Source organism: Carcharodon carcharias, chromosome 2, assembly GCF_017639515.1.
Source record: "Carcharodon carcharias isolate sCarCar2 chromosome 2, sCarCar2.pri, whole genome shotgun sequence".
NCBI classification, from domain to species: Eukaryota; Metazoa; Chordata; class Chondrichthyes; order Lamniformes; family Lamnidae; genus Carcharodon; species Carcharodon carcharias.
In genome coordinates, this window is record NC_054468.1 from 30184715 (window position 1) to 30198245 (window position 13531).

Sequence of the window (13531 nt, forward strand, 5' to 3'; positions counted from 1 at the left end):
GAAAAAATATTCAAAAGCTAAAGTCACTGAACTGTGCATTGGAAAATATTAATTATACAACACTTGGATAGCCTCATCCATGGAGCTTTTAAGCTGGGAGTCACAAGACAATGCTGCACATTAGGAAACTGGGGGTGAGCTACACTTAATATTCAATTCACTAATTGAAATGATCGGACAACCATGCACATTGAACCCCCTGAATTCCTGTTTTGTGTTCCTGGTAGGAGAGGTTCCCCAATGGAAGCATCAACTTGAAGAATCACCCCCAAATATTCAAAGTTAAAAAGCAATTGCCAGGTTCTAGATTTCCCATTATTTTTGCACTGCTACATCAGTGTAACTGGCATGCATTCATTAAGAAGTGTTTAAGGCATTTTTTTGTTAGCTTGTTTATACTCAATGATCCAACAACGTAAACTATGTTGAAGTACCTCACTGCTTCTGTCCAATAACATGCACTTGTTTTTCTCTCTCAAAACAACAGGAGTTTGCCAAACATTTTTTTATGTGTCAGAGTCTCCTTAGGGTTACTAGTTCTAGAGTTTCTAAGAGTTCTTTATTGAAGATGATATTGCTAAAAATATTTAAGGAAAAGGAGTGGTAACATCTTGGAAACTTATTTATGCTAATAATTTCTTAACATTGGTGGGACTAAATCATGTTCAACTAGCATTTAAATTCTCCTTTCATAGTCTGGCATGCAAGGCTGATGTCCGAGTATAAAGTGTGTGCTGCAGAGTCGCTTGTAGCTAGTGATCAAGGCTAGCATAGCAGAGCTGGTTGGTTGGTAACTGGGTTCAGTAGAAGAGGACAGGTCATCTTCATCTGTTCCTATTGAATGAGTCTCACTGCTTCTTCTCCAAACTGCTGGATTGAACATTCTTTAGAAATGGAACCTGTGATTTCAGGGATGCAGGGGAGTGATGAAGGAAAGCTGAGAGGAACAGTCTCAGATTGCAAAATGACAGCCAGTGGTGAAAACTGTGTTGTATTGATCAGATTACCATCCTGACTGGTGTCATAGCAGAAAACCAGGGTTGACCAGGGGACCTTAAACTGAAGCAAAGAAGAGGGGGAGAAATTTATAAGTAAGGGAGATATCAGGTTGTTATAATTGATGCAAAAAGTATTGTAGTTAATTGGAGCGTTAAGTATTGTCTTTAGAATGGTCTTGAACCTGACTTGAGGGGTGTTGTTCTTTACATTAGAGGTAATGGAGTCATAAAATCAGTCATTATAAATGAGTTTCTAATTGTGTTACAGCTGGCACACAGTGAAAATCTTCCCCTGCTCAGCCTTCAACTGGTTTAAAGCAGAGTTTCAGAGAGATGTTGAGATAAATGAAACTTAACTGCATTGTCACATGAAGAGAAGAAGGGGTATGGATGACTTTCACCCAGGGAATAGAATAGTGAATTTAGACCTTTAAATTATACATTGGGAGCAGCAGCTGATAGCACTTGTAGGTCACAGGGGTCATTGTTGACACTGTGACAGCGATGATGACTTGCACTGATCTCTATATCTTCTCTGTCAGGAACCGAACCAACAGGGTCTCTAGTAGAAAAGATTTATGTCTTCTGTGTTCAGAGCTGAAATTGGGTGGAATATGTAAGAGGGCCGACTGTGGCATTTTTAGCAGAGAAATTGCCCCCTTATCAAAACAAGGCATTCACCACCTCGTGCTAAAAGATCATTTGGCATTATACCAGTTTCAAAAGGTTCAATCTAATGGGGAAAATTATAACACTCGCATTTTATTTCCAAATTTGTATAGAATCTTAACAGGGTCCTGATGATGTTTAATAATATTAAACAGTAGAATCATTTGAAGTAAGTAATTTTAATACAGGCTGTTCAAAACACCAAGTGTGAGTAAGCTTCTGCCAAAAGATTCTTTGGGAGTTGACTAGCTTTTGTTGTGAAGGGACATAGGAAAACAACAAGAGTATCATTACCTCTGACATACTTAGTCAAGTTGTGATTTTGTGTGCTTTAGTAAACTCTTTCCTAGATTAGTCAGCTATTATATTTTACAAAATGGCTACAAATTAAGGAGAAAATAGTTGAGCTTTTCACTCAGTCACTAACAGGGATGCTATCAACATAACATTGGTACTATCACTATGGTGCTCACTTATTTTGCTGATCAATAATCCATGCTTTTTAATATATATATACATTAAAGCTTACAATGTTATAGTGTGGAGTCCATTAATATTTTATGAATGATTATTCAGTAATTAATCTGAAACATGGTAGGCTTTTTCTGCTGCTACTGGCAATTTTGGGCAATTTCATATCAAGTGTCTTCCTCCATTTCTCCCAGTTTAGATTCCCACAGTCAGTTGTTCATGTTTCACTGTCGATGACTGTTGACACCCAGAGTGATTTCAATTCTTTCCCCTTATCCCAGGTTTCATATGCTACCCTGAATGACCCCAATTTTTCACTTCAGTCCCACGTTTCTATTGATATTCAGAGTGACCTCAATTCTCTAATGCTACTTCAGATAACTGCTACTGTCTAAATTGACTGCAATATCCTCACTTCACTCCAGATTCTGTGAAATATCAATCATAATTTTTACCACGATTGTTGGCTTGCAGTCTCCAACTCTTTCATTCCTGCTTTATCTTTCTAATTAGGTGATGATGGGCTGTATGATGGGTACTCTGCGGTTGCACCAGTAGAGGAGCTGAATGCTGATGATGAGATAGGTCCTCTATCCCTCAGTGCACATGATCTTTCCTCACCTGCCACATCAAATGAAGACTTCACACCAAAGGATGGCTCCCCCTACAAAGCTCCCATATATATTCCTGATGATATTCCCATTCCACCAGACTTTGAACTCCGTGAGTCAAGCATTCTAGGTGCCGGATTAGGAATATGGACTAAAAGAAAGCTCGAAGCAGGTGAAAGACTCGGCCCTTTTGTTGGAGAAGAGCTATCGAGCTTGAAGGATCCTTCTCATGGCTGGGAAGTAAGCACACATTTTCATTTCTATATGTTTCAAATGTCCACACTTTGTGAAGAGTAGTTTGTATTATTTGGAAAAAAATTTTGGTTTGGTCTCTGATTGATTCCCTTTCAGGAGGATTTAAAAGATACATTAAATGTTTACTTTTTGAATGTGTTTATTCACTTAATGTACTAAATGACTAGTCATGTCCCATGGCAGACAAAACAAAAGTTGCTGTGGATGCTTTGATGATAAGCAGGGTTGCCTGGTTTTTCATATAGTGGAGTAGATTTTCATTTCAACATCTTGGAGTAGGGCTAAAATTGCAAATCAGCTAACCCTTGCAACAACTGCCCAATTTCCCTTCTATTGAAATCAATAGCAATGACAATCAGGCAATTTCCATAGCAGGCAGCCGATCTGCAATGCCTTTTTTATGCCCAGGTGGTTAGCTGAAGATTCACCTCAGTGTGCCCTGGTGTAAGGAGTTGTTTTTTTTAAACAAAGCTTCATGAGAGCTTCCTGGTAGAAATGGTTTTTGGAACAAACCCACTTCAAAAACTTTGGTTTGTCAAAATTCTGTTCACAGCAGTGGTGAGATGATGCCTTGTAGATATGCGATCTGCTGCAACACAATTCACTTAAAAATATTTCTTTCTTATTATATTCTTTCTTGTATATATTTAATGTTTTTACTAAAAAGGAGTGTTATCTGATCAGAAACCTAACTATTGGCAGGTGATTAGTGAGAATTGTCATTGTATGATGATTGTTTTATGATAGCAATTATGCAGGTGTACAACCACCAACTGAACTATTGGTATAATGGTAATCAGACTGTTGATTAATGTACTGTGGCTGCGGTTAAATAATTGGTTGTGTCATAAAAATGCCCCCCAATATAATCAGCAGCCTATACATATACTGAACTTACAGAAGGTAGCTGCAGCGCAATAGCAATCCAACATATAGTTTGGCTTCTCTGGTCGTTATGTGTTACCCACATCGTCAAGATAGCACAAAGATTTCTCATCTTTATTGTTTCTAGCAAAATTAGAAACCCATTTTAAAAAGAACAAATTTTGGCAGTTCATTTGAAATCAGATGAAGCGTTTCCACTGAATTAGATTTTTAACTTATCAGTAAGGCACAAAACTGGCCATCTGTTATAAAAAATCTATCTGATTTTCATTTGTCTCCATGTTCTATAATGGGTGGTCCATCCACAGGTCCAGTTTTCCACGTCCTGGATGGCAACATCCCATTACAAACCATGTTTATAATGTCACTGACACATCATAAACACAAGAGGCTCCTAAAACGCTGAAAAATAATTTTATTATTATATTTTCCTGCCAATCTAGCAACAATATTATTCAGCAATGATGCCGTTACAACAGCCTCTACTAATGTTACTTTTTAGCAATCACTATTATCTGAAGACAAAATTATGTACAAAATTATGAGGGGCATAGATAGGGTAGGGGGCAGAGAGGTCAATAACCAGGGGGCATAGGTTTAAGGTAAGGGGCAGAAGGTTTAAAGGGAATTTGAGGAAAAATGTTTTTGCCCAAAGGATGGAGGGTATCTGGAACACACTGCCTGAAAGGGTGGTAGAGGCAGGAACCCCCACAACATTTAAGCATTATTTAGATGAACACCTGAAACAGGGCTACAGGCCAAATGCTGATAAATGGGATTAGAATAGATAGGTGCTTGATGACTGGCGTGGTTACGATGGGCTGAAGGGTCTCTTTCCATGCTGTAAAACTCTATGACTCAAAGACAATAGTGAATACATACTATAAAAAGTAAATAGTGTAACAGTAATTTAGTTGGAGATATCTAAACCACCTGAATACGCTTCTCAAGACTTAGGCCAGGATTTTCCGGCCCTATGGTGGCGCAACCCACCATGGGAGATTTGACGGCCCAGCCAAAAGTCCATTGACTTTCAGTGGAACCGGACAGTGCCGGTGGCAGGCAGGAATGGAAAATCCTGCCCTTAGGCTGGGATTTTCCAGTCCTACCCACGGCAGGAATAGTGCAGGCGGGACCAGAAAATTTGGAGAGCAGCCAAATGTCTGTTGACTTTGGGCGGGAGTTTCTGGTCCCGCCCTTTATTGTATCAAGTAAATGACACCCTCAACCACTCTCAAATCTACTTGAACATTTTCAGTTTTGCCAGCAAAATGGTACCTGCACGGCAAAGTCTGCAAATGTGAATGAGCACTTCATATATGAAACTGCCAGACTAGGGAATGATTACACAGTCTGGTCATACATGTCACAGAATAAGCTGCATGAACTGTGTTCCGGCATCATATTTCTGTCATTTCAAACTATCACAATCTCTGCACTGCATTTCAGTGAGGTTAATCTCATGTAATCGTGTTAAGATAACGATGCAAGGTGGGGGGGATTTTACTGGAGCCTCTGGTGTGCGGGGTGAGTGAATTAGACGGGAGTCGAAATTTGATTTCCTGACAGTGGGTTGAGATGCAGAGATTAAGTCAGCGGCACGATTGTGCCTTGTTGGGCCTCACACTGGCCTGTGGCTCGTTCCCGCTTGTAATACGTTTGTAGGCCATGGATACTCATTAGCATAGAACCTTTTTTTTAAATTACACTGGAACTTCAAGATAAAGTCAGAGGTAAACAAGAATCTTATGGCAGAAAGTTCACATTCAGTTAAAGATGCTGTGCAAAAGTCAGCTTTGTACACTTGTGTCTGAGGTCAATAATTTTCCTTGTTGAACTCTGCAGCAAAAGGGGGGCTGCAGGAGAACGGCAGCTTGCATGGAGGTTCAGGACCAGCATGGTGAGTCAGCATTGATGGGGGAGGGGTGGAATTGGTGTGGAGTGGGGTCGGAGGCATGGAGGAATGCAAGAGCAAAGGGCTTGGGAGTGGGTGTTGGGAACAATCAGTCAAGGTAAGAAAATGAGGGGCCTTAAGGGCAATGTCAGCTCTGTCCACATGTGGGTCCATCTCAGGGTGTTAGCTGGCAGAGTCCTTATGGGGTTTTGAGTTCACCTACAACATTTCAATTACCCCTCTCAGAATGATCTCTGACAATATCCTTTATTGGAAAGGAGGGCCAGCTGAGCCTGCCAGTTCAGCCACGTCCCACACAGTGGCAAGGACAACACTGGACACTGACATGTACATTCAATGCAGGGTGAATGCAGAAACACATCAGCTTTTCTCCTACAATAAAGAAATGTACCTAACTCCCCTGTAGCCATCAATGCCTGCCAACCATGAGGCATGCCAGTACATTTAGCTCTCTGACTAAAGCTGGCCTCAATGATGACACACATGTGAATAAAGTGAAATTAATGTAATGTGCAATATTTACAAGTGAAATTTAATTTTGAAAAACATCCATGCCACCTTTCTGCTTTCAATAAGTCTTATGTTAATGGAAATGGAGTTGGGCAGGCAAGTGGTGGCCATGATGAAGAGCTTCCCTATTTATCCAGGAAGCCTTTTATAGCCTGCCCACATCTGCTGCACGCCACTTGCACTTTAAGTTTCAATTGTAACCACCTGGGAATCAGCAAGAAGTATGAGAGCAAAAGTGGCACCCACTTCATGTTCTGCCATCAGGAATAAAATACCGCCAAAAATTAAACTTTATAGCATTTTGGACAATATTCATGGAAAATATATCCAGGAAGAAAAAAAAAGGTTTTTATTTTCATTCTTCGTTCTGACAGAACACAAGAAATAGGAGCAGCAAAGACCATATGGCCCGTCAAGTCTGGTCCACCATTCGTTATGTTCATGGCTAACCTTGGGCTTCAATTCCATTTTCCTACCCACTCCCTAGATTTTTTAATCCCCTGAGAGATCAAAAATCTGTCTATCTCAGGCTTAGATGTATTCAATAGTGGAGCATTCGAAACCCTCTGGGGTAGAGAATTCCAAAGATTCATAATCCTTTGAGTGAAGTAATTCCTCCTTATCTCAGTCCTAAAAGGATGGCCCATTATCCTGAGACGGTGACCCCAAGTTTTTGATTTCCCCGCCAGTGGAAACAATCTCTCAGCATCTACACGATCAAGCCCTTCAAAATCTTGTAGTTTCAATGAGATCACCTCTTATTCTTCTAAACTCCAGAGAATATAAGCCCAATTTACTCAGTCTCTCATCATAAGACCTTATCCCGGAGACCAATTCAATGAACATTTGATGTACTGTCTCCAGTACAAGTGTATCGTTCCCTATATATGAGACTATGACTGCACACATTGGGCTGCAATTTTGCTCGCTCTCCTAGAAGGAAAGTTTGCTGGAAGCCAACTCGCTCCATGCACGCCCGCCCGGTAGCCATAATATGCTGTGGATGGGCAGGCTAAATTGGCTAACAGTGGGACTTCTGCCCCTCACCGGGGAGGAAGTCCTGCCCTTGGGAACTGCCAGCCAATTGGCCAGCAGCTCCAGCAATCCCAGCAGCACCAAGAGCTCAGTAGCAGGTGTTAGAGGAACAGCAAGCAGTCCCAAGGAGAAGACCCAATGGATCCCAGAGTGAGGTAAGTCCGGGGTATTGGGCGGGGAGGGTTTAGCTAGCTTAGTGAGGGGATCAGGGGATGGAGGGATGGGTTTTGGAGGGCAGGAGAATAGGAAGGAAGGGGGGAAGAACTATCTTGGGGGGGGGGGGGGGCACCCCTGATGTGCAAAGGGAACCCCCTGAAGATGGTACCACCTTAATTTCCTGCCTTTCTAAAAACAGGCTGTCCACTCCACCCACCTGCCCATGCCAATCATATTATGGCATGGGCAGCAAATTTTCCGGGTCAATTGGCTTGTTAACAAAAGTTCAATTGCTCCTTAATTATTTATTTACACATGGAGAGCGGGCTGCTGATTTCGATGCCCACCCACCTACAGTGTTATATGTGTCAGCTCAGGGGTGGATGAGAAGGTGGTGGGCTGGGCACCCGCCCTACTTTACGTGCTCCTTCCAATGCCGAAAACATGCCCTGCAGGGGCTCATGAAATCCAGCCCAATATTCTGGATGTAGTCTCACCAAAACCCTGTATGAACCCAGACTCTGAGTAGATATTAGATCACCATTATGTTGCTTCAATTAGTGACCAATTGTTAACGATTCAGGAGTGCTTGAGGTAGCTTCACAACAGATGAGCTGTCACATCTCCAACAAGAGTATTGCAGTTCTTGTGAGCTCACAAACAAGCCTTCATAATCGAAAGAAGGAATGCACGATCTGAAAGTAACACTCAGTGCCACTTGCCTTTAGCGAAGAAGAGCTGTCTGTCATTTTGCTACAATGAACTCACACACTAGTGAAAAAGTGGAGGTCATATGATGTGCACCATCACATCATTTGTTTGAAACCAAATCATAACATGTTTGGCAAGCACTTTGTAATTAAAACTTTCAAGTTTTAAAGGGTCATTGCAACTATTTCAAAGAGCAAAACAGCCTAAAAGTCATGTGGATACTTTTACGTTGCAATGACATACCGGTAATAATGTTAAAAGCACAATAATACCATTTTCACAATGTGATGCACTCTAATCACATGATGATGATGTGATGCAGGCCATTGACAAAGGTATTGGCAACAAAGGTACATCAATAATCTTGGCTATTGCTGATACCCCTTCAGATAATTACAATTAGGTTGAAATAACTGCAGAAATCACCGCGGGATTATGTATAATTTAATTTGTCTGTGAGTTTAACTCTGTACTTTGAAAGGGTAAAAGTAATCATGTTTGAAATCCCACTCTAAACCAACACACTGGTCCAATCTGAAGCCAAGTGATCGAGATAAATTTGTAAAAAAAAAACAAGATCCGGCATTTGGGTCTTTAGTAAAAGCTCAATGATGTTTTTTTATGTCTATCCCACCCTCACCATTTCTTGTCAGAGGGATAATGAGAATTGTCTCAGGGTGGGAAGTTTCTATGGTTCAGGTGTACACTTTTATTCTTTAATTTCTACATGACTCTGCTGTATCCAAATATCAATTGTCCAAAACCATGTCAAACTGCAGTGAACCCACCAGAAGGCAGCTGCAATTTTTCGGTTGCTACGTTACTACATCTCATTGCCCAATTTAAATCATCTAGTTATTTGATTGGGCCAGAAATCAAAATCTGTAAAGAAAGTTGCTTGAGATGAGCAGCAGGAATGAAAGCAGTAAATAAGCAGTAAAGAGAGAGTTTGAAAATGAAAATGGGAAATATGACCCGACAGGGAATCAGTTGAATGTGATTAGAGTGCACTCGCCCTACTCTGGACTCAAGTCATAAATTTAAGCTTTTATCTCACTTTTAAGGCCAGCGCAAAGCATCATCTAATCAGGTATTGGTTAGTTGAAGTACAAATCGAACAAGGGGGGTTCACGAGAAAAGAGCAAAGGTCAAAGCTTTTTGCAGTTTGTCACCAGGGCTTTACTGTGAATGTGCTGTGATCCCAGTCCAGATGTGCTGTGTGGCCCAGTGGAGCACTGATTGTGAAGAAAAGCAATCCACTGTATCTTAATCAACAAGAGAGGAAAATACCTTCTAATAACCTTAGTGACCAGTTTATTTACTAAACTCATTGGAAAAGAAACTCAGATCCCATTAAACACTGACAAGATACAACGGACAATGTTGTGACACGTTGCTGGCCTCTATAACATGTTTAGCATCCATAGGTGTTTCCAATCTTAGCTCAAACCCTACTCCCTATATTGCTCAATCCCATCCTTTGTCAGCTCTGTGCATTCTAACTCATGCAATATTCAGGTTTATTAGACACATGGGCTTGGTGCCAGCACCCAGCCCCTCAGAGTTGTTGAACATGTGTTCATACTCATACTTGTTCATATAGTAAATCCAAAACCTCCAAGATGTCTGGGGAAAGGAGACAAATAGTGACATAGGAGCACTGGCAATAGTCTTCAATACACATCACCTTAAGGGAATCTTTTAAGCGACATATAAAGGGAGTGGACACTCAAGTAATTCATAAAAACAATAAATCACAAATATTTCTGCACTATTGTGGGTGCGTTTATACTGCCAGCCAGGCAGCACATCGTTATAATACAAGAGCAAAATATCTTCTTTATAATGCCTGCTTCAAGCCTGCTCAGGGGAGAGCTCTGCCTAGAGGTACTTGGACATGTATTCAGAGCCCTTGCACCTGGACATGAAGTTTTAAATGTTTCAAGAGCATCTGAGCTAGCAACAAATTTAAGTTAGAGCCCCATGACTACGTTGGAAACCTGTTTTGACACTGCACTGTGTTCTAACCATATAGTATGAAACACAAAGGGGTGTGAGGTTGTCTTTTCTGTGGGACTGGTCAATATGGTAAGGTGTTTGCAGGAATGTTGCCCATAGTGAAGCTGACAGAGGACCATCTTGTGTATTACTATTGCAAGATTTTCACTACAATGTACCAAACTCACTTTGAAAGATCATCTCCTATGATTTGTGAATAAGTGTAGAGCTCACAGGCAATATAAAATTAGTAAGCATTGAAAAATGCCTGGATCAATCCAAGACTGGCAGCATAGATTTGTTAAAGACAAGTCATGTTTGACCAATGTGATACTTTTTTTAAAAAAAGTTACATATTGAATTGATAAAGAGAATGTTGATACAGATTTTCAGAAAACATTTGATGAGGCGTGTCCCAAGAGGCTTTTTAGAAAACTCCAAGCATATGGTGTAAGAGGAAATGTAGCAGCATGGATAAAAAGCTGTTCGATGGACAGGAAACAAAGAGTTAGGATAAATGGGTAACAGAAACAAAAATTGCTGGAAAAACTCAGTAGGTCTGACAGCATCTGTGGAGAGAAAGACAGATTTAATGGGCAGAATTTTTCCATTGGCAATTTGGGAGTGGGGCCATTGACAGGGAAGTTAAACCAATTAAAGGCCCTGCCCGTCCAACCTTAAGGCCAGGAGCCCCAGCGGGCTTCTGAAAAAACATGAAACCTCATCCACCGGCGGGATGAGGTTTCATGTCTCTTTTTAGGAAGTTTAATAAAGTTTCTGTGCTGTTTATTAACATGTCCCATGTCATGACATTGTCACATGAGGGGGACATAGTAATAATTTTTTTATTTTTCTATTTTTGAAGTTTATAAACCTTTCACCGATCTCCCTGAGACAGCACTTAGTCTCGGGGAGATGTGTGTTCTTTCACGTACATGTGCTAAAGAGCGCACTCTGACAGTTGGGGAATCCTCCCCCCACCCCCGCACAGGAAGCCACTTCCCTTCGGGCAGCCCGCTGGTTGGGCCTTAATTGGCCCGCCCACTTAAAATGGCGGCGGGGCCCATTTTGGCGGCGGCGATTGGCTGCCCGCCTGCCGCCGAGCCGGTGGGACCCGCCCACCCATCAAGGGCAAAATTCTGCCCAATGTTTCGAGTCCATATACGTTAACTCTGTCTTTCTCTGCACTGATGCTGTCAGACCTGCTGAGCTTTTCTATCAATTATTGTTTTTGTTTCAGATTTCTAGCATCCGCAGTATTTTGCTTTTATCTTAGGATAAATGGGTGTTGCTTGGACTGGAGAAAGGTAGGAAGTGGTGTGCCCAGTGTGGGGTCCACTTCAGACCCCAGTCTGTATATATGATTTTCACTTAGGTTTAGGGAACGTAGGCTTGCAATTTTGTGTGAATATAAAAGGTAAGAGATTTGGCAAACAGTGGGGAGAACTGGAAAAGACTTCAAGAAGATGTGAACAGGTTAGCACACTGGGGAAATAAGTAAAAGATACAAAACTTCAATAGATAAGAATTGAAGGAGTAACAAGGAATGGGAATGTACAATTAATGCAAAGGTTCTGAAGAGTGTGGATGACTAAAGGGGTTCCAGTAGATAAAGAAAAAAACTTACACTTATATATAACACCTTTCACAACCTCAGCTTCGTAAAAACACTTTTCAGCGAATGAAATACATTTGGAACATTGTTATCTTGTACTGTAGGGAAAAACAGCCACTAATACTTACAGAGCAAAGCCTGACAAAACTGGAGCATGACTGGGACAGTGCAGATTGTGCCACAGTTTTCTGGGCGATACCACCCTGGTTCCCAACAGGCCCTCAAAATCATTATCATGAGGAATGACTTGAGATATCGGAATGACTTCCACTGGAGAAAGGATGGATAAGAAGGAATTTAATGGAAGCTTTTCAAACTATTATCCAGCGAATAGGGGAAATCTATTTGCACTGATCGGGGAGTCAGTAATGAGCAGTCATCAATTTAAAACTGCCACTAAAAGAGTGAGGAGAGAAGATATGAGAATTTTATTTTACACAGGTGAATGCTGGAGCATGGAGTGTGGGTGTGATTGGTACATGAGCTGTTGCATCTTTTATGGTAAAAGTGGATGAATATTTGAAGGCTTCTGGGTTGAAAATTTCTACGGGCAGAATTTTTAGGTTGGTGGGCGGGCGCGATTGGCAGGCCCGGGATCAGCCGGGGAAAGGACTGCCAACCGCGATCGGCCCCCACCGCGATTTCACACCGGCCGGCCAATTAACGTCCAGCCAGCATGGAGAGCGCTGCCGGGTGGGGGCGGGAAGAGGGCAGGCGCTGATGTCAATGCGGACGTGGGCCAGCACTGACAGGAAGCTCCCTGAAAGCAGAGAGCTCCCTCGGGGTGCAGAAGACCTGAAAAATCAAAAATAAAGTTTTGAAATCCGGAAAAAAATTGTCCAATTAGGCACCTGAGAATATATATGATGAAAATGCTGACCACCGATTTTTATTTTAATTTTAATTTTATTTCATCTCGCCCTTGGATGAGGTTTCAAGAAAAATGTAAAGGCTGCCAGGCCGATTCGCCTGTCTGCCAACCGATCCCAGGCCCGCTACTCGCGCCCTCCCACCAACCTAAAAATTCTGCCCGTAGAAATTTTCAACCCAGAAGCCTTCAAATATTCTTCCACTTTTACCATAAAAGATGCAACAGCTCATGTACCAATCACACCCACATTCCATGCTCCAACAATCGCCTGTGTAAAATGATATTCTCATATCTTCTCACCTTAAAATTAAACACAATTATGCTCTTAATTGTCAGCAAGCGCGCTTCCAGTTTTTGCATGCGCCTGCCAACTGAAATATGGTGCAAGCATGGGATGATGTTGAGATATTCGCCCGACATCATCTCGCACGATTTCACCAGGTTGGGCATGTGCCTACTCAATCAGCGTAAAATTTTGCAGTATGGTTTTATGCTGTCAAAAATATTTCAATCATTTTTATATCACAATATTAATTGGGGTGTAGATACTGACTGTGGGAATGGAGTGTCCATTCTAATTACTAAGGTATTGGTTACAAAAATACCAAAATGGGTGTCATAACATCTGAAGGACAGGAACATTACCGACCTTTTGAGGATAATCTTGCGACATATAGTTATTGCATGGTCTAAACACTGCTGCGAGGATTTTTATTTATTAAAATCCAGTACGATTCTCAGGGAAATCTGTGCAATATCCCAAGGGTAATGGCAGATGGGCAATAATGAAAATTCTGGTGTAGAACATTCACTTGGGCCAACTGTACAAAA

The 13531-nt window shown here is 41.5% G+C and overlaps 1 protein-coding gene across 4 annotated transcripts in view; it reads left to right on the top strand.

The window, feature by feature from the left end:
- Positions 1 to 13531, top strand: part of mecom (MDS1 and EVI1 complex locus) — an 837494-nt gene that overhangs the window by 336335 nt on the left and 487628 nt on the right. For all 4 annotated transcript variants that reach the window (XM_041175578.1, XM_041175580.1, XM_041175586.1 and 1 more), the window contains exon 2: positions 2652 to 2989. In XM_041175578.1, coding sequence (XP_041031512.1) covers positions 2652 to 2989 — 338 coding nt within the window. The remainder of the gene's footprint in view (positions 1 to 2651; positions 2990 to 13531) is intronic.